We start from the raw sequence: 21,557 nt of genomic DNA on the forward strand, positions 1-21,557 counted from the left end.
CACACACACACACACACACACACACACACACACACACACACACACACGCAGTGAATAACTAATGAAAAACGTTGATATGTGATATTCTTAAAAAAATCAAAACACTCATAAGGCAACCAACAGTTTATTTATTTTATAAGAAAATATTTGTTAATAAATGAATCATCAAGGGATTTAACACGTATTCAGGTAATAAATAGATGAAGGGACAAACCAGGAGCTGATCTGAGCTCATGAATGTCTAAACTACATAGTAACTCAAGGGGTAGCAGTCTTTGTCACTGTAATCTTGACAAGCTTTTCAAAGATAAGGATTGCCAAGAAGAGTTTTCCATTTATTCAAATACTACTGTGATCCTTTTTTTGGGAGTGGTGGTGGGTGATATGTAAGATCTTACTATAGACTGGGCTCAAATTTGAGATGCCCTTATCTCAGCCTATACAGTTTAGATTCAAACAAAATACAGACCAAGATACAGCCAGCTCCACAGGTAGAAAGAATACAAGACTACTTAGCACAGGGCTAGCAGAATTTCCTCCCCAGTCACGTAGGTCAGCTCTGAGCCTGTGCCCGGGAGCCTCGGAGGGAACCTTTACCTGGGCTGCTGGAGGAAGGCCACAGCGCGGGAGCCGATGTCCTTTCTGTAGACTGCTCCCTCAAACTTTATAGCAGTGAGTCCCTTCCTGGCTTTGTCAAGGGCTGACACAAGATTTTCCTGGACGGCTGTCACTGTGAGAACTCTGCCCCCACTGGTCACCACTTTGCCATCTTTAAGAGCAGTGCCTGCATGGAAGACCTGTAGTCCTAAAGCTTGGGCCTCAGCAAACCCTGTAGAAAGCATAGGGAAAAAAGACAGGGTCTTCACTATCTAGAGGATGCCAGCCTCAAACTCAGTAATCCTCCTGCCTGTGCCTTCCAAGTCCCAGGATTAAAGGTGTACTCTACCATGCCTGGCAACAGAGGTTCTGAGATAATTTTTCATCCTGTGCTATGGGGCTTACTTTAAAATTGCAGTTTCTGGGGAGAAACAACAATAACAACAGTAACAAAAAACAGAGCGAAGGTTTCAGTGAGGGAGAGAAAAAAGACCTGAAGTGGTCGAGACTTAAAACATATGGTTACTTTTTCTTCACAAGAGGCTTAAAAGGACTATTTCCTTAACATGTCAAACAGCCAGCTACCAAGACAGCTGCCTCTCCTCTCCTGTCTCCAGTGTGCTGTCTAAGATTTCTTAGTATTCTGAATACACTGCCACTTGGCACAAGTAACTTTATGCTTGTTGGCAGTGCCCAACACTGCTTCACTGGAATCACTGTTAAACTTCTCAGCTTCATCAATTCTTTTCAAAAGCAAATAGTTCCTGACTGTATGAAAATACAAGGTGACAGACTTCTTGCTTACTTTGCTGGGCAAGAAAATACAGTTCTCAAACAAAACAACTATTTGAGTACTACTGAAGGCTACACAACAGCATGCTAGGAACCACAGAGGTCTTTGGCTGGATAGCACATAAGTTTGAATTCTGCCACAGAATCACTCTCCAGCACACTGTACTGTCTTTAAAATCTTACTCATACTAACAAGCTGAATCTCACAGCATCCGGGAGGGTGGAAGTGCAAGGCTGCAATGGGATTATACCTGATTAGGTTCCTCACATTTCCTGGTCCAGGAAAGGCAACAAGCGGTAGCTGCTTGTAACCCAACTCTTATTCACTGCTACTCACCTGTGATCTCCACACCCTTGGTGTAGGCTCCGGGGTACCCTTTACTCGCCATGACAACAGTCAGGGCAATGTGGTTTTCTAGCCAAACAGGCAGAGACTCACTCAGCAGGCCATCTAGGGTGGACCGAAACACTTCATAGAGATCACTCTTAAGAAGAGGGAGGATTACCTGGAAGAACAGAGTCAGTATGGTGGATGAGATGGACTTTTAATAGTAGTCCCTTTATTTATCTATTATATTCATTGGGATACTAACAAATGTTTCTCAAAAGCAATTATATCAAGGCTGATAAAACTAAGAATAAAACAGTACTTTTATTCTAAAAAGTAGTTGTTTATTATTATTATTACTATAATTATAATTACTATCGTTATTACTAATATTACTATTACCATCACTGACAGTGTCTTTAAACCTGGCTACCTGGAACTCAAAGATCCATCTGCCTCTGCTCAAAAACATGCACCACCATACCAGGCAGTATTTTATTGATTGTTACCCACTTGGCATTCTGGATCACCAAAACGACAATTAAACTCCAAAACTTTTGGGCCGTCTTTGGTTAACATTATACCAGCGTAGAGAACTCCTTCATTAAAAAAGAGAAAAAAAAAAAAATGAGAGAAAGGAATTCTATAATGATGTAATAGTAACATGCATTATAACTATAAAATTCAGAATATAAATTGTTTTTTGAGACAGTCTCATGTATCTCAGGTTGGCCTTGAACCCATTTTGAAGTTGAGAATAGCCTTGAACTTCTGTCCCTCTTACCTCCATATCCCAGTTACTGGGATTACAGATATGCCCCACCATTCCTAATTAATAGAGATAGAACCCAGGGCTTCATGCATGGTGGGCATGCATCCTACCACCTGAGCTACAATTCCAGTCCTAGAATAGAAGCTTCCAAGTCTAAACATTTTTTCTGATTAGAAAAAGAGAAAACAAGTCCCAGCAAAAGTAGAAAGTGACTATACAGATTATCTGTGTCAGCCTGCTTACCTATGTAAGGCGCACCCTCCTGCCGCATGCCATCTACTGTTCTCTGAAGAATAGTGTTTTTAATTTTCAGTAACAGGTCTTTAGAAACCTGGGAGCAAAGAGAAACATTTAAATGTAACTGTTTTGTTTCTTAAATCATTTGTCCTGGGTGTGGAGGTGTATTCTTCTGATCCTAAGGCCTGGGAGGCCAACCTGCTCTACATAAAGAGTTCCACACCAGCCAGGGCTATGGAGAGACCCTGTCTAAAAACACAAAACAAAACATGTCTCATATTCAAGGACACATTTGTGGCAAATGTTAGTGTCTGTCTACTTTCCCTTCTCCCCAACACTTCACCAAACACATCAAAATAGTAATGCTCTGAGCCTGGGAAATGATGTCAAGTACAGGCCGGCTAACTTCCTGTCAAGTAGATCAGTGGCAATCACTATTTCACCACAACAGGGCTTAAAGTTGCTCACTCAAAATGTCCTCAGACATAATGCTAAAGTTAAAGGTTTTCTCGTTAGTGTATCCTTCTAGTACATTCTATGCAAAAATTTAAGCCTACATATCTTTTGGATAGACTTTGTAAATTTAACTGAGGCAATCAGGCTTACAGAAAGTTGTATCAAAACCTATAAAAGATGCTTGCGTTTGCTGTTTTGGGACAGGGCCTCTGCATGGAGCCCTGGCTGTTTTTGTACTCAGAGATTTGAGTTCTTTGCCTCACAAGTGCCAGGATTTAAGGCGTGTGCCACCGTCCCCGGCTCTGCTATTAATCTTTTAATCAAGGAAAGTACACAAATAGTATGATAGTACCACAAATAAAAATGATTATCAGCAATGAAAAGAATTGGGTGAGTTTCTAGAGTGCTAATCCATTCTATTTCAACAATGGAGATTTCTTTTCTTTTTTGTCTTTTTCAAGACAGGGTTTTTCTTGTAGCCCTGGCTGTCCTAGAACTTTACTCTGCAGATCAAGCTGGTCTCAAACTCAGAGATCCACCTGCCTCTACCTCCCAGGTGCTGGGATTAAAGGTGTACACCGCTGCATCTGGCTAATACAGATTTCTTTTTTATCCAGAAATTGGGAATACTGACTGTCAGTATCAAGTATAGAGAGCACAATTATGGCCTGTCCTGGATCTCAATTCATTATATATACATATTCATTTTATGTGTACTGTATTGAGAGAGGAAGAGAAAAACTAAAGGTCTCAAGGGATTAAAACATGGGTATACACAAGTTGGGAGGGACACAGACCTCACTGCATTTCCACAATAGATGGCTGTTAGCCCCTCAGAAGCGGTTATTACAGACCAGGAGAACGTCTGCCTGACGGTCAGATGCTGGTGCACAGTACCTGAGGTGCCGGGCAGTAGGCTCCCATTCCCCCTGTGTTGGGGCCCTCATCTCCATCCAGTAGTCGTTTATGGTCTTGTGCTGGGGGCATTGGGGCCACCATCTTCCCGTCAGTGAAGCAGAGACACTGTGGAGAAGACAAGTCAGTCCATTTACACTAAATACCTGAGAGGAAAAGCTCTCATTTCTGAAGAAAACGTGTAAAACAATTCCATGAGACATGGCAGGAACCCGTGGATGCCCGACTTGTAAAGGGGCTGCCACACATAACAACCTACGGACAAAGCTTTTCCCCGGGACAACGATCACCCTTCCTGCTGTTGAGAGCACCAGGCGCTCACACTGTGTGTAAGGAGCACTTCCTGTTTAACAAGTGTATGGGAGACATATAGAACCTCTGCAAAGTGATTAATACAAGTGTCCCCACCAATGTCTAGACAGTGGTTCTCAACCTGTGGGGTGTGACCCCTTGAAAAAGGTTGCATATCACATATCCTGAGTATCAGATCTTTACATTACGATTCATAACAGTAGCAAAGTTGCAGTTATGAAGCAACAACAATGTAATTTTATGTCTGGGGGTCACCACATGAGGAACTGTCCTAGAAGGTCAGTGCTAGGAGGGCTGAGAGCCGCTGCCCTAGGGGACGATCGAGAGACCACACACTTTTGTTCCTCTGAATCTCGGGTGTGAGTGAATCCTCTGAAGCTGCTGGGGCTCATGCTCTGAGGAAGCCACCAGAGCAAATGGAATTAAAGGCAAAGAGATGGCTATACGTACAGACACTTCTTCCCCTTCCAGAGACTCTTCTACAACAACCGTTTCCCCAGAGGCTCCGAAAGACTTCTCCTAGTTACACAAAGTAAAAGGCTTAGTAAATTGTAAACTTTTAGTATTTAGTAAGTCAAATGACAGAACTGTTTTCCATCTGAGCCATGAAATACAAGAGCACTGTAAAGCTTTCTTGCCTGAAGACGTAACAGGAATTTTTCTGGTCTTTAATGTGGCAGCAGGTAGAGCTCAACTGTACAGATGTTACGGACACATTTCTGATACTTTGCTGACAGCTTTATGATCATCATTTCATCTTTATTCCTAAATATGGTCAGGTAGCTTTGCCCACAAAATTATATAAAACTGTGTATGTGAAAATTTCTCTAAGAGGTTAAGTCATAATCATCAATATGGATTATGAAAGAAACATTGTATTCCCTCACTGTTCTACTTTGAAACATGGGGTAAATGTCTTTTGTTCTCATGGCTGCTTGGAGACTGATCTGTAAGTCCCTCGGCTGAAGACTTTGTACTTTTCTGTAGCAGACACTAAGCTGTTAGAAGTCACTTCAAAAGAATGAGTCATGGTTTAGAAATTGGTGTAGTTCTGTACTAGCATTTTCTAGAGATGGACACCAGTACAATGAAAACTACCTTCCAGTGTGCGGCACCTTCTGCAGCCCACTCTGTAAGCCTGCAACATTTGTCATAGACAAGAGAATGAACCTTCCAGAAGCATCCACCTACTTGCATGATCTCCTGTACAGCTCTGCAGGCTTCCGCTTTGTCCTTTGCAACAATCACCCCTTTCCCAGCTGCGAGGCCACTGGCCTTCACAACCAAAGCAGGAAAGTTGGCACTGTGAAGACAGGGCAGCTTTATTACCCACTAAACTGTCACAACACACACAGCTCCAGTGTTCTGTCATCTGTAGCACTGCCTCAGCAGAATGGACAGGTACAGAGAAGAATATCACTCCAGGTACTTTCTGCCTAGATTTTCCTTACATATTCCTTTATGCTGAGCATACAGCACACATACTTATGCTTTTCTCACAGAGTGAGGCCATATAAGGAAGAACCGCTAACACAAGCAGAAAACCAAAACAAACAAACAAACAAAAACCCAAGCAAATTTGTAGAGCAGATATGAAATAATCTTTAAGATACAAAGCAGAGAATCTCACTATCATAAAGACACTGCTGTGTGAGATTAACACTGGCAGACACCCACAGACCATTTCTAGAACACAGAAAGCAATGTAATGGGCCTGGGGATCTGGAAGGAAGCTTAACCAAAGAAAGTAACAAAGCCTCTGTTACTAGGTAATAATACTCACTGTTTAAAACACTCTGTAGGGACCAGTGGGACAGCACACACCTTTACTCCCAGCACTTGGGAAGCATAGGCAGGTAAATCTCTTGAGGTTGAGGCCAGACTTATCTACAGAGCGAGTTCCAGGACAGCCAGGGCTACATAGGACCCCCCCCCCCCACCAAAACAAAACAAAACAAAACCCTGTAGGACGAAGAATGAATAAAGAATGAACTTAGGTCCATGAGGTGGCGGACCTGAGCTAGATCCCTGGAATCTACATGATGGAAGGAGAGAACTGACTCCTACAAGCTGTCTTCTGAGAAGTGTCAAGTCTTGTACACACAATAAAAGTGATTAAAAAAAAGGAAGACCCAACTGAAAGGAAAACACCAAGGGAAAGAATAACGGGGGAGAAAAGGCATGTGTTTACAAACTCACTGACTTCTCAACGTTCTTCCACACGCAGGAGGGAAGGACACTTAATGGACTCACGTGCGATTCCCTGTACCTACATAGTGGCTCAGAACTCCAGGGGATCTAAGTCCTCTTCTCATATTTGTGGGCATAAGGCCATCATGCAGGCAGAAGACTCATACATAAAAAAATAAAAAAAATCTAAAAGCAAGCAAGTAAACAAACAAAGCCTGTACAAAACCAACCAAACCCCTGAGTATCCCAGCCTTGGGAAACTGATCTTCAGCTTCTACCTCCTAAGTGTTGAAGAATCCCATCTTACTTTAGTGTTGAAAAAGAAAACTATTTTAGTTAGAGTATCTTTTTCATAATTAATTATGGCTGTCCTGAAACTCAACTCTATAGACCAGGCTGATCTCAAACTCAGATTTGTTTGCCACTGCCTTTCAAGTGCTGGAAATAAAGGCTTGTGCCAATACCACACTAGCTTAAACACTGTATTTTTAATATGAAAGTGACTTTACATTTAAGGTCGCCTTTCACCCACCTCATAATGAAGCTGCAGGCATCTTCAGGCTTGGTGAATGCTCGCCACTGTGCGGTTGGGATTCCATGTCGGTCCATAAACTCTTTGGCAAACTTTTTACTGGACTCTAACTGAGCTGCCTGTGCTGTGGGGCCAAAGCATCGTACTCCTGCAGAGGTCAGGTCCTCAACAATCCCTACAGAAGCAAACAGATATCTAGGCAATCCATGGTCTGTCTAGGGATTTAGACTAAATATGAATTATGATTAAAGTTGAAGGGGCGAACAGCTCCTCTTCGAATGTATTTTATTACAAATCTTCCACCACAAATGAATTGGATGCAATGACCTCTAAACTTCTGCAGACACTGCATACGGTGTAACAGTGAGAAGTGGACTTTACCTGCAGCCAGAGGGGCCTCTGGTCCAACAACCACCAATTCAATCTTTTCATCTTTGCAGAACTGAGCAAGGGCAGAGTGATCATTGATGGAGACAGCTGTAAGCAGAGAATGTAAACTCACACATGTGCAAAAATATCTTCAGTTAACCAAATAAACTAAACAGGACCCTTAGTAAGGTAGCTAAAAACTAAGTTAACTGTTGGTTTTGCTTTTGTTGGTACAGTTAGTTAACAATTTTCATAATTAGAAACTCCAAATAGTGCATTAGGCTAAATAAATAAAGCTCAGTAGCCAGCTGAGTGACTCCCCAACATTAAAACACTAACTGTCCTTGTCACCGTGTTGGTTACATAGTAAACAGACAAACATAGAAAATACAGTTAGAAACTTGTTTTTTTAAAACGTCTTCAAGAATTGAATACTAACTATGTGTTAGGTACTGTGATAAACCCTGCAATTAAGATTTTAAACTAGTATCTTCAATCTTAGATTACTGATAATCTACTGCATGAATACTAGTTAATAAATATATAAACAAAAGCAAATATCAACAAGTTGCTCTAAGGCAAACTGGGAAAGTAGTTGTGGTTGAGCTGGGAAGAGTCTTTGAGGCAGAACTGTTTAAGCAAAGAAGGCAATAATGATTCCATGTGAGAAAACTCTCCTGCCTGTCCAGAGGAAGGCAGCTTCTCCATCCAAAGACACTGCCCCAGTGTAACTAACCATATCTGTGCAGAGGCAACGAGAGAGGGCGCACCCACCCTCCCTCAGCTACTGCAAATGCCTTAACTTATGAAAATCCTGGGTGATTCTAATGGGTGTGGCCCAAAACCTCAACTGCAAACACATAAACAGATACAATATCCTGTCTCTAGATAAAGCACTTCAGAAAAGGAGGCATTTTCTTATTATTTCTGGCTTTCCCGATTCTCTCTATAAATATGCTATGCCACATTGGCTATTGTGTAAACAAGATGAAACAAGACAGAACTTTGCAAAGGCGAGGTGAGAGGCTTGAGTTTTGTCCTAAGTCCTGCAAACTATTCAGTGCAGTTTATGAACTGATCATTAATGAAACCATTCACATCTGACAGCCTCATTCAACTTTTCATTTACAAAAATATGCATAAATACCTTAAATCTACATTGTGTATGTTAGCTTTTCAATCACAGTGGCTTAAGATAAACCTTATATTTACCACACACAATGAGAATTCATGTCACTACTTTAAAGATGTAAAGTTAGAGAATGCATTCAAACTTAGATACAAATATATCCCATTAAAGAGCATTTGGGAACTATCACTTATTATCAACAAATATTAACCACTACTCCCCATCTGGAAACATAATTACCAGCGTTTGAGATCTTCCCGGAACAAGCAGTGCCTGCATTTCCAGGGGCAACTAACACTTGACTGACATGATGCGACTGTGCAAGTTTCCAGGCCAGAGTGTGCTCCCTTCCTCCACTGCCAATAACAAGAACTCGGGCTGCCATTGCTGTCTGCAAAGCAGAAATTCAGAAGCAGATAAACCTGTAGAAAGAAAGCCACAGTCGATATTTTAGAATGCATGTATTTAGAAAATTTTTTTTGTGTTTTATTTTGTTAACTTTTAGGTGTACAGGTGTTTCACATCCATGCCTGCATGCCTGTGCGTCCAGAGGCCAGAAGAGGTTGCTGGACGCCCTGTTGTTGTAAGTGGGTGTTAGCCACTACGTAGATGCTGGTAATGGAATCCCAGCCCACAAGAAGAGTAGCAAGTGCCTGTGAGTGCTGAGCCATCTCTCCAGCCATTCTTTTAGTGTTTTTGAGTCAGTCACACAACGTTGCCCAGGCTAGCCTCCAAGTCATGGCAAGCCTCTTGTTACCTTCCAAGTATTGGGATTACAGTACTGGGTGGTAGGTACTGTCACCGCTGGCTGTAGAAACCACAAATTTTTATTATAATTGCTTCTTTTTATACAAGTGACAATTTATCTGGAGAATCATTTAGAATTTGGGATTTTTGGCAGGACAAGGTGGAGCATGACTTTGATCCTAAGTACTCAGGAGGCAGAGGCAGTCAGATCTGTTTCAGGCTAGCCAGGGATATACAGTGAGACCCTGCCTCAAAGAACAAAACTAGAGCTAGAGAAAGCTTAGTGGTACACTTAGTGGTACACTCCTTTAATCCCAGCACTGGGAGGGAGGGGCAGGCAGTTCTCTGAGTTCAAGGACAAGGCCTATGGAGTGAATTCCAGGACAGCCAGGGCCACAAAGAGAAACAGTGTGACAAAAAAAAAAAAAAAAAAAAAAAAAAAAAAAAAAAAAAAAAAAAAAAACAAGAGCTGGACAGATAGCTCAGGCTGTTCTTTTCAGAGAACTTTTGTTCAATTCTGAACATCACATCCATACGGTGGCTAACAACCATCCGTGACTCCAGATCCAGGGGACCTGACCTTTTTCACTGGCCTCCCTGGACACAAAGTACACATGTGGGACACACACATTCTGGTAAAACACCCATACACGTAAAATTAAAAAAAAACAAAAACAAAAACAAAAACACAAAACTGGAAAAAAGAGAAAAAAAAAAAACCCTCAAAAATTGGAGGTTAGACTTAGAAAGATGACCATGATAACGGGAAAAGAAGGCATGTGAAATGAGGCAGGCCCGCTTACAGTTAGGCTAAGGGAGAGTGCTGGTTCAGCTCCTGCTAGGTTGAGCGCCCTCCAAGCTGCGAGGCATAAAGAGGACGGAAAGAATGTACTATGGTATGCAGAGATGGCGCTCTGGGTAATGACTATGTTTAGATGAGGGCAGCAAGGTGGAACACCCATGATTAAAACCTGGAAGTTTTTGTTGTTGTGAACTCATCTGTATCCCAGGCTGGCCTGGAACTCATAGAGATTGGCCTGCCCTGTGGAGAGCGGGGATCAAAGGTATGGGTCACAGTCCCAGCTTTTGTTTGCTTTTCCAGGTTCTCACTCTGGAGTCTTGGCTGGCCTGGAGCTCATATATATTCTTACCTCTGCAGTGAGGCCTAAGTTGTTTTATTTTATTTTTTAAATATGAGGGACAAAGGCCACACAAGATGGAAGCTTGCTTGCTATGAATCTTTTGTCACAGGACAGCTAGTGCGATGCATCAGATGGGGCACCTTGACTGCACGCATCCATAACTATAAGCAAGAGCAAATATCTTCTCTTTATAACTTCTCCAGTATGTATTATTCTAACAAGCCCAACCAACCAATGAAAAACCTGTAGACTAATACAATGCCTTCTCTGAGAAATTATCCAACAATCTTTTTTCTCTTTTGCAAGATATGATAATCATTAAGCCTCAGCAATAAAATGGACTTTGGTATCTGCTTATTTATCTAGGAACGAGGATCCGCTATTTTGCCTATATGTGACCTGAATTCCTGGGCTCAAGAGATTCTCTTGTGCCAGGCCATAGTGGAGGACTCCTTTAATCACAGCATTTGGGAGCAAGAGGCAGGAGGATCTCTGAGTTTGAGAACAGTCTGGTCTAGAGAGAGAGTTCCAGGACAGCAAGAGTTACACAGAGAAGTCCTGACTCCAAAATCCAACCTCTCCCAATCAAAATAAAACAAACAAAAAAACCAACAAAAGAACCCTCCCCTACAAAAAAGGAGAGATTTTTCTTGCCTCAGCCTTCCAAGCAGCTGAGACAAATATAGGCATGTGCCATTATACCCAGCGCTGACGGTTTAAATTTAGACCCAAATTTAAACCCTGATGTGGTAAGGAGGCTAGGCATTAACAGTAGAGTTTCTCTGTCTCTACTGAGGACCAGAAAATAAATATTCTACTCAGAATCTGTGAAATTGCAGTACTAGTCTCTACACAAGGAGAGGATAGAAGCCTGGGCTCCGGGGTCAACACAGGAGGACCAGGAGAGACTTTTGTAACTTTCTTGAGTGTCAGTTAATTAATAGGAAACTTACGGCGAGAATAAGAGCCAGATAAGGAGAGAATAGAAGAATCGGGTAAAACTAATTCCAAAGGTTTAAAAAGTAGAAACCAAATATAAAAGGGGTGCAGGTAAACCATTAGTGACAACGCTAACACCAAACTATAAATACCCATCGATATAAATACCCGGTCGGTCTTCAAAAGGCACGGATGCACAGAAACCCGGACCCGGGCAGAACTGGAAAGCTGGCCACGCCGACCTCGGCCAAGGCCGTGAAAAACTACGCGGCCTCTTTCGGCAGCCAAACCAGTTTCCACAACAGCACCGGTCTCTGCCGTTAAAGCCACAGGTCAAAACGTAAACGCAGTCCACGCATCACTCTAGAAACCAAGGGGTTCACGCACCTGCAAGCCCCGCCACGCTGCTCCCACTCGCAGCCGCCGGAAGCTGGCCCCGGGATTCCGGCGCGCTCCGGCCTCCGCCCCGCCCCGCCGGGCTCCACCGCCCCATTGGCCGGCCCGCCCGCCTCGGTCCCCGCCCGCGAGGCGACCCCGGGGTTCCTCCCGCCCTAGGGCGCGGCCACGCTCGGCCCCGAGTCCCCGGTCGCACTCTTAGCGCTGACACTTGTCAGGGCTGCCACGTCAGGTCCCCACGTCTGCCCCAGAGCCTCCGGCTTCGGGGGGGCCGTGGTCGCCGAACCGCGGGTGCCGAGCAGGCGCCGGGGCGGTCGGCGCGCGTCCCAGTGCAGCTTGTCTAGAACGCAGGCCGCTCACCCCCCTCCCAGCCTTGGCTAAAAACACGGGAGGCCGGTTGTGGGAGTTGTCGAGGCGGAGGGGAGTCGCTCCTGTCCATTTCACAGTGGGGACCCGGGGTGAGGATTTCTTTTCAAGCACCACTTCCTGGCCAAAGTAAACTTGGCGCTTGCAACAAACGCGCTACAGCTCCGCGCCAGACACCCTGGCGCCGTTTGCTCCCCTCCTCACGGCCTCTAATCTCGGACATTAACTCGCTACAGAACGCCTCCTAAGAACGCCCGCAGGCTGAGGGGCGCGACAGCCGAGGCCGGCGCAGCCGTCTCGGGAGCGACTTCTCCTGTAATGGCGCCTGCGTCAAACACTAACATGGCGGACGAGTTCGTGCGCGGCGCAAACGTCAGCACCTCTACCCGAGCGGCTCAGAAACAGCGGAGGAGAGCGGGGCGGTGCTCGCTGATTGGCTCGTGGGAGGAGCGAGCCCGTCCGGACGCTCCCCCACGAGCCAATCAGGAAAGGGATAAAAGGAATTGGCCGCTGCGACTCCTCCCGAGGCATGCTGGGAGCCTGGAGGACTAGCGAGGAGGAGTTGAGAGAACGGAGCGGACGCCATGGCGGCCGACATCGAGCAGGTTTTTAGGTCTTTCGTGGTCAGTAAATTCCGGGAAATACAACAGGAGCTTTCCAGGTAAACTATTCCCAGACTTTTCTGCCCCTCGCGGGCTGTTAGGGCCTCGTCTATCCGTCGGTGGCATCTTTCACGGAGACGCCGTCGTTTCTCGGCTCAGGCCCCGCTACGGCCCCGCCTGGGCCTGGGATCCATTTTCCGGGCCATCCCCCCAGTCCTCCGTTCGTTCCCTTCGAGAAAGGTCGGCCCTTCCGCGGTGTTCGCGCACACCGTTTCTCTCTTCGAGTTAAGACGTCCACCTTTCTCTCGTTTTAGACACCCCCTACCCTTCAGCTACTCGGAGGCCCAGTGTCCACCAGGGACGGGCCTAGTTCCTTCCCCAGCTCCTCCTCCGCCGCCGCCTCTCCCCTCCCCCTCCCCGCCTCCGCGCATTTCGCCGGCCGGTGTCTATGGCCGGAAAGGGTCTCTAACGGCCGCTTCTTGGGTAATCTTCAAACTTCTTTATTATTGTACGCTTCAGATCGTTTGGCGACCGGAATCTGTCTATTAGACGATTCGGACCCCAGTTAGTGCTCTGTTCTTTAGACTGGGTAGTACTCTTTTAACAGTTGTAAACGAAAACATTTCAGTTCAATATAAGACATAGGATGAAATATTCGACAGGAGGATAGAAAGGGTCTTTGAAACTAATGGTTGCTCAGTTTTATTAAGTAGAAAGTGGGCTGTGTGTAGATCTGTATTTTTCTTGCTACCCCGACTTGATGGATCTGAAGAACATCGCGCTGTTTTTGTCACTGCTAGTAGACTGAAGAGATTAACCTTGGTTCTCAAAATTTCAAGTGAAAGAGATTTCCAAAGTTGTCTTCTCAGGAAAATGGTGTAGGATAAGTTAAGTGGTTTATTTTATGTAAAACGACAATTTCTTTAAAATGCAGTAGGAAAAGAGATATTAAAATAAATATTCCAAGGTAAAGTTTTTATGAATGGTGTAAGTTGAGAACAGAGCAATGAGTTAGAAAATCAGCTGATAAGGAGTTGTAAAATACTTGTCCAAGCTATCTAGGCTTATTGGTACTTTATTGCTGGAATTTTCTTTTTTTTTTTCAAGATACCGTGGTTTGGTTTTGCTTTTATTTTTTTCTTGTGGATGGGCTCTAATCTCAGAGTTAACAACCTTGTCATGTCTCTGAAACTGGCCTCTTGTTGGGTGGGATCACAATTTTTTTTTTTTTTATATTTATCCCCACCCCCACGGGATTTCTCTGTGTAGCCTTGGCTGTTCTGGACTTGCTTTGTACACCAGGCTGGCCTTGAACTCAGAGATCTGCCTGCCTGCTTCTGTTTCCCTGAGTGTTGGGATATATGGCCAGCATACCGTTGCTTTTTAAGATTTTGAGACATTGGCAGAATTTTTTTTAATGAGATAAAACATAAGCTAGGGGAATAACATTTTTCCTGAAAACTTGTTTTGTTTTGAGATAGGGTCTCTGTGTAGCTCTGGCTGACCTAGAACTCACTATGTAGACCATGATGGGCCTGAACTCACAAGGATCTGCTTGCCTCTGCTGGGGTTAAAGCCCTATGCTACCAGCACCACTCTCCTGAAACTTAGCATTTTCATTTACTAATTGTTTTTACCTTTTTTTTTTTAGTGTGGGGGGTGTACTGTGTGTGTGTGTGAGCGTGTGTGTGTGTGTGTGTGTGTAGCCCTAGTTGTCATGGCTCTATAGATCAGGCTGGCCTTGAACTCACAGAGATCCACTTGCCTCTGCTGGCATTAAAGGCCTGTGCCACCATGCCCTGCTAACATGTCTTCTCTTAATGCAATCATTTTGTGTTGTGTTTTAGACATAATGTACTATGAACAGGTTTGTCCTTCAAAGTCTCCATAATTTGAACATTTTTTGTAACTTCATATACTCCTTTTTAGGATAAATTGTTAGACAGCGAAGTAGCTTGAAATTCTCGTTGCTTTTCAGTATGGCTTTAAGGAAAACATCTTTTATAGATTGACTTTTTAAAAAAATATTTTTTGTGATAGATCCACCTTCCTCTGCCTCTGCCTCACAGTGGCTGAATGGCCATGATGCCTAGCCCTGGCTGGAACACACCTTTAATCCTAGTGTTCAGGAGGCAGAGGCAGGAAACTCCCTCTCAGTTAGTTGGTCTTTAGTAGAGAGTTCCAGGCCAGACACAATAGAGACCCTATCTCAAATTTAAACAACAACAACAACAACAACAACAAACTGTAAAGAAGCTAGGTGAGGTGGCAAACACCTTTAATCCTAGTACTTGGGAGGCAGAGGCAGGAAAATCTCTTGAGTTCCAGGCTGGCTATGCCTACACACAGAGAATCCTTGTCTAGGTAAAATAAACTGTGCAAAGAGCATTAGAAAAAGCAGCATGCTTTAGGGCATAATTTGTCTAAAAAGCTTTTTAAAACTTGACACTTCAGTGAGCTGTTTTTTTTCCCCCCCATTTGCTTATGTATTCATCAGTATAGGTGGTGAGACTAAAGTTTAAGTGGCTGATGTACACAGTTGATTATATATAGTTTTCCCCTCTGTTTATAGGAACAACAGTAATCCTGATTGTAGAGTCTTGTTAAAATTACATGATTTCAAAACATATATGGAAGGCTAGGTATGGTGGTACAAGCCTTTACTTTAGTTGTTAGGCAGAGGGGACCAGATCTCTGAGTTCAAGACCAGCCAGAGCTACAGTGAGGCCTTTGTCTTAAAAACAAAAACAAACAAACAAAACCCCCCAGAAGATGGCACAAGTCAGTACTTGCTAATTATTAGCCTTAACAGCGTTTGATGTGTTAGAAAGTCATTCTCACTGAAGTGTTTCTCTAATGAAACTCTTAGCAGCTAGTAGTTTTATATGTATTCAGGTAGTAAAATTCTAATTAAAACTGAATTTTATATATATGTTTTTTGCAAGTTTACTTAAAAATAGTTAAAATGTTTATATGAATGACCTTGCCTTATCTACAATAATATTCTTCTGGCCCTGTGATCTGAAAATAGGCTAAGCCATTTACTATTTTACTGTTAGTATAAATGAACTGCTACTTTTTCTGTGTGAATCTTGAAATTGTTTAGTAGCAGACCTTTTTTTTTAACAGGTATAAATTACTAGATTTACTTTTATTTATAAATTTTAACAGCATTTGAGTCACATTCTGAACCTGAAGAGAGGCTACAGTAACCTTTTTATCTAGTGTTTGCCTTGATTTGTTGTGATCAATGGACAGGTGTGGCTTTATTGTGGCCACACTTCCTACCATAATATTGGATCATCTGTTTTTGTGAAATGGCTCATTAATACTTAGTTAACTGAAAGGTTTGTTACTTTAATAATAATAATAATAATAATAATAATAATAATAATAATAATAATATAACATAGTATGTTAAATAAAATAAAAATATAATAATAATTAGTAGTAGTTTGGTTTTTTAGACAGAGTTTCTCTGTGTAGTCCTGGCTGCCTTGGAACTCCATCTCTAGACCAGGATGGCCTTGAGATCCTCCTACGTCTGTCTCCTGAGTGCTGGGATTAAATGTGTGCACCACTATGTCCAGGTTACTTTAATTACTTTAAAAACACCTTTAGAAATTTGATTTTAAGAATTTTTCTATTAACTGTCACAGTTCTGAAAACTAAAAAAATTAAAAGTAAAAATTTTTATATCTGAGCATCTAGTGTTGAAGAATAATTACTAATGGCAAACTCTGAAATAGAAAATTGTGACATGTATGGGCAGTACAATGTAAGGTTATGTTAATTACATTATTAATCTTGAATTATTGATTTGTTATGGTATGATAAAAGTATTAATGAATTTTGAAAATTTTTCTTGTCAAGTGGAAGGAGTGAAGGCCAGCTGAATGGTGAAACAAATACACCTATTGAAGGAAACCAGGCAGGCGACACAGCTGCCTCTGCAAGGAGTCTCCCAAATGAAGAGATAGTGCAGAAGATAGAGGAGGTCCTTTCTGGGGTCTTAGATACAGAACTACGATATAAGCCAGGTAAGTTGAAGATAACTGTCAGTTTCAAAAACCTTTTGAAATTAAAAATCTTTTGAATGCTAATTGCACTGTTTTTAGGTTAATTTTTTTCATAGTGTCTTGTTGAACTTCTTTGAAAATTGTTCTACTCAACATGAATACTGGAGCACTTACTTGCTTTACTGGTAAAAAAGATTTTTATCTGTATTTAATTCAGTTTGTTGTGACTAAATACCAGGGTTTTTCTATGTATGTCTTCTTTGAAGGATTGTATAAATGTCTACTCTTTTAAAAATAATCCTTGGTGTCTGTTTTTCTTCCCGTCCTAATTTTTATTTCTGCATGTATGAATGTTTTGAGTGTATGGGGTGTAGCTTGTGTGTGGCCGGTGTCCGAGGAAGGCAAGAGGAGGGTATTGGATCTCTCTTGGGGATTTCTGACAGTTGTGAGCCACCAACTGTGTCCTGAGAAATGTACAAGCTTTTCAGCTCATTGTTATGGCCTCTTTTAAGTATTAATTTTGTGGCTGCAATATCCAGAACAAAATCTTCAGTAGTTTTTAAAGCACCTTACATTTTGTTTTAAAACCTGTGTTGAATTGTTTGTGCAAAGCAGGTTGTACAAAGTAGTGTTTCATTTTTGGAGTTGTTGAAGAATTTGTGATGAAGCACAAAAATAAATTATTAAGTGTGGGAATTATGCAGTATGGGTGTGTTTGATAAGATGTGGTTTAAAATAACTAGTCTTGCTTGGATCATGTCTGTGGCAGTCTTGTTTAAGTATAAAGTACTGGTTTATGCTGTGAGATAATCGAAAATAATGAATTTTCTTTTGATACAATGTCTAGGGTTGGTATTTTATTTTCTGTAGTATTCACTGGTGTATTTGACTAGATTTATCAAATTTAAAATCTGCAGGTTAAATTTTACTATGTGGTTGTAAGTAGAATGTAAACTATCTTATCTGAAGTGGGCGAATTGAACTGTTAGGGCTGTATTTGCTGAGTGTTGAGGAAAACATGGTTTTATCAGAATGTGACAGATACAGTAAAAGAAAACTTGGCTGTGCTGATGCACTGTACTTGCTCAGTATTCTTAACTGTCTAGAAGAGTCACCTGACCTTTGTTGAAAACTTACCATGCAGGAAGTATTGTTCTGTGTGCTTGCTGTATTTTTTGTTTAGCTTTCCTGGAGATCAACCCCAGGGACTGTTCAGTATGTCAGTAACTGGACAAGGCCCTTCATCTACCAGGTGATGGATTGATCTAGGTTTATAGAAGCATCCTGTGGCAGAGTGATTCCCATATAACTTTGTGTATAAATGGGGAGCTAATAAAATATTACTAGAAGTTATTTAATGAGAACATTTTCTATCTTTTAAAACTTTATTGATGATTGTACAGTTTTGGACATTAATCTTTCACCAGCTCTGTAATGGCAACTTTTTTTTGTAGGAATTGAAACAACTAAATACAAAGTAAATTCATTGATTAGTTTTTAAAAAACTTGCGATAGGGGCTAGATAGATGGCTCAGTGGTTAAGAGCACTGCTCTTCCGAAGGTCCCAGGTTCAATTCCCAGCACTCAAATGGCAGCTCACAACTCCAATTTCATGGATTCTCACACCTTCATACCACTTCATGGAGAATAAAATTAATTATTTTTTAAAATAACTTGCTATAATTTGAGAACAAAGAGGGTTTTTTTGTTTGTTTCTTTGTGTTTTTTTGTTTTTTTGTTTCGTTTTGTTTTGTTTTTGAGAGGATTGCTTTTTTTGAGACAGGGCCTCACTTTGTAATTCTGGTTGGCCTGGAACTTTGTAAACCAAGATAGCCTGGAACTCAGAGACCTGCCAGCCTCTGCCTCCGGACTGCTGGGATTAAAGGTGTATGCCATCATACCCAGCCTAAGAAAAAAAAGTTTTCAAAATACTATTACGTTTTTTTTGTGCCCATATGTGGGCCGGTAGATATGCATGCATTCATGTGTATATGTGTATCTATACAGTTATGTGTATGAGGACCGCCTTTATTGGAAGTCAGAGATAGTTTGTGGAAGTTGTTTTTTGTTTGTTTGTTTTTTTTTCTACCACATGGGTCCTTTGGATTGATCTCAGATCATCAGGTTTGGCTGCAAGTATCTTCACTCACAGAGGCATCCTACTGGCATTGAGAAAAAAATAACTTCGGATTTTAGTGAAACACATTTTTTTTTCCCCTACTAGGGGTAAAAATAGAATTCAGGGCTCTGCACATTCTAAGCAAACACTGCAATTGAGTTGTGTCCCATTTTTTATTAAAAGATAACTAAATTAGTTTAAAATAGGTTCCTGTGTTAGACCAAAAATTTATTTTGATGCAGACTTCAGTTGTTTAAATACTGGAAAAATGGAAAATTTCAAGCTTACTGGCTTGTAGCTAATAGATTATGTTGTAAATTTTTATTTACAGCAAGATGAATTATGCTGTGATTTCTACATGTGAATGAAAATATTGACAGTTTGTATGAATCTATTTTGGGGAATGGCTGACAATTTTTCTTTACTTTCAGACTTGAAAGAGGCCTCCAGAAAAAGTAGATGTGTGTCTGTACAAACAGATCCTACTGATGAAGTTCCCACCAAAAAGTCAAAGAAGCATAAAAAGCACAAAAACAAAAAGAAGAAAAAGAAGAAAGAAAAAGAAAAAGAGAAAAAATATAAACGACAACCAGAAGAATTTGAGTCCAAGCTGAAATCTCATCATGATGGGAATGTTGATCTAGAATCTGATTCCTTTTTAAAGTTTGATTCTGAACCTTCAGCAATGACAGTGGAACATCCTGTAAGAGCATTTGGCTTATCTGAGGCCAGTGAAACCCCCTTAGTGCTAGAACCTCCAGTAGTATCAATGGAGGTTCAGGAGTCACACAGTTTAGAGACTCTGAAGCCAGCTACAAAAACTGCAGAACTGTCAGTTGGGTCTACATCAGTAATCTCAGAGCAGTCTGAGCAGCCTGTGTCAGTTTCGCTGGAACCACCAATGGCAAAGATTCTGGATTCCTTTGCAGCAGCACCAGTGCCTATGTCAACAGCAGTGCTGAAGTCACCTGAGCCCGTTGTAACAATGTCAGTGGAATATCAGAAGTCTGTGCTGAAATCTTTGGAGATGTCTCCAGAGATATCAAAGACCACGCTGGTAGAGCTTCCCATAGCAAAAGTGCTTGAGCCATCAGAAACCCTCGCGTTAGTATCAGAGACACCTGCTGAGGTGCACCCTGAACCAAGCACATCAACAATGGATTTTCCAGAGTCATCTACAACTGACGTGCAAAGATTGCCAGAGCAGCCTGTAGAACCACCATCGGAGATCGCAGATTCATCCATGACAAGACCTCAGGAGTCACTGGAGCTGCCTAAGACCACAGCGGTGGAGCTACAGGAGTCGACGGTGGCCTCAGCCCTGGAGTTGCCGGGGCCACCTGCGACCTCCATGCTGGAGTTGCAGGGGCCCCCTGTGACTCCAGTGCCGGAGTTGCCTGGGCCCTCTGCCACCCCAGGGCCAGAGTTGTCAGGGCCCCTTTCTACCCCAGTGCCTGAGTTGCCAGGGCCCCCTGTGGCAGTAGTGCCTGAGTTGCCGGGCCCCTCTGTGACACCAGTGCCACAGTTGTCGCAGGAATTGCCAGGGCCTTCAGCACCATCCATGGGGTTGGAGCCACCACAGGAGGTACCAGAGCCACCTGTGATGGCACAGGAGTTGCCAGGGATGCCTGCGGTGTCGGCGGCAATAGAGTTGACAGGGCAACCTGCAGTAACAGTGGCAATGGAGTTGACCGAACAACCTGTGACGACGACAGAGTTGGAGCAGCCTGTGGCGATGACAGCGGTGGAACATCCTGGGCATCCTGAGGTGACAACAGCAACAGGGTTGCTGGGGCAGCCGGAGGCAGCAATGGTGCTGGAGTTGCCAGGACAGCCAGTGGCAACCACAGCGCTGGAGTTGTCTGGGCAGCCTTCGGTGACTGCGGTGCCAGAGTTGTCAGGGCTGCCTTCGGCAACTAGGGCACTGGAGTTGTCAGGGCAGTCTGTGGCAACTGGGGCACTGGAGTTGCCTGGGCAGCTCATGGCAACTGGGGCACTGGAGTTCTCGGGGCAGTCTGGGGCAGCTGGAGCACTGGAGCTTTTGGGGCAGCCCCTGGCAACAGGGGTGCTGGAGTTACCAGGGCAGCCTGGGGCGCCAGAGTTGCCTGGGCAGCCTGTGGCAACTGTGGCGCTGGAGATCTCTGTTCAGTCTGTGGTGACAACATCGGAGCTGTCAACGATGACCGTGTCGCAGTCCCTGGAGGTTCCCTCGACGACAGCGCTGGAATCCTATAATACGGTAGCACAGGAGCTGCCTACTACATTGGTGGGGGAGACTTCTGTAACAGTAGGAGTGGATCCCTTGATGGCCCAAGAATCCCATATGTTAGCTTCTAACACCATGGAGACCCATATGTTAGCATCCAACACCATGGACTCCCAAATGCTAGCATCCAACACTATGGATTCTCAGATGCTAGCGTCCAATACCATGGATTCCCAGATGTTAGCCTCTAGCACCATGGACTCCCAGATGTTAGCCTCTAGCACTATGGACTCCCAGATGTTAGCAACAAGCTCTATGGACTCCCAGATGTTAGCAACCAGCTCTATGGACTCCCAGATGTTAGCAACCAGCTCCATGGACTCCCAGATGTT

General features: G+C 43.0%; 2 protein-coding genes across 7 annotated transcripts in view; one reads left to right on the forward strand and one right to left on the reverse strand.

Moving 5' to 3' along the window:
• Positions 1-11,917, reverse strand: part of Gart (phosphoribosylglycinamide formyltransferase, phosphoribosylglycinamide synthetase, phosphoribosylaminoimidazole synthetase) — a 28,369-nt gene extending 16,452 nt beyond the window's left edge. For both annotated transcript variants that reach the window (XR_008720996.1, XM_055614984.1), the window contains exons 1-11: positions 11,845-11,917; positions 8,870-9,051; positions 7,513-7,608; positions 7,132-7,306; positions 5,601-5,712; positions 4,860-4,928; positions 4,080-4,205; positions 2,733-2,820; positions 2,231-2,316; positions 1,727-1,895; positions 598-829 (exon numbers count right to left, since the gene is read on the reverse strand). Coding sequence is in view for 1 of the 2 variants with exons in the window: in XM_055614984.1 (XP_055470959.1) it covers positions 598-829; positions 1,727-1,895; positions 2,231-2,316; positions 2,733-2,820; positions 4,080-4,205; positions 4,860-4,928; positions 5,601-5,712; positions 7,132-7,306; positions 7,513-7,608; positions 8,870-9,014 (1,298 nt within the window). In the remaining variant the exon portion in view is untranslated. The remainder of the gene's footprint in view (positions 1-597; positions 830-1,726; positions 1,896-2,230; positions 2,317-2,732; positions 2,821-4,079; positions 4,206-4,859; positions 4,929-5,600; positions 5,713-7,131; positions 7,307-7,512; positions 7,609-8,869; positions 9,052-11,844) is intronic.
• An 833-nt stretch (positions 11,918-12,750) lies between these two features.
• The window catches only part of Son (SON DNA and RNA binding protein), a 32,984-nt gene continuing 24,177 nt past the window's right edge, over positions 12,751-21,557 (forward strand). For 4 of the 5 annotated variants that reach the window (XM_055614847.1, XM_055614848.1, XM_055614849.1 and 1 more), the window contains exons 1-3: positions 12,758-12,880; positions 16,695-16,861; positions 19,391-21,557. The exon at positions 19,391-21,557 is cut by the window's right edge and continues 3,695 nt beyond it. In XM_055614847.1, coding sequence (XP_055470822.1) covers positions 12,804-12,880; positions 16,695-16,861; positions 19,391-21,557 — 2,411 coding nt within the window. In that variant the 5' untranslated portion in view covers positions 12,758-12,803. Of the gene's footprint in view, positions 12,881-16,694; positions 16,862-19,390 lie in introns of all 5 variants that reach the window. The other variant, XM_055614846.1, reaches the window with a different exon arrangement.

This window comes from Psammomys obesus, unplaced genomic scaffold (assembly GCF_907164565.1).
Source record: "Psammomys obesus unplaced genomic scaffold, mPsaObe1.curated_primary_1811, whole genome shotgun sequence".
Classification (NCBI taxonomy): Eukaryota; Metazoa; Chordata; class Mammalia; order Rodentia; family Muridae; genus Psammomys; species Psammomys obesus.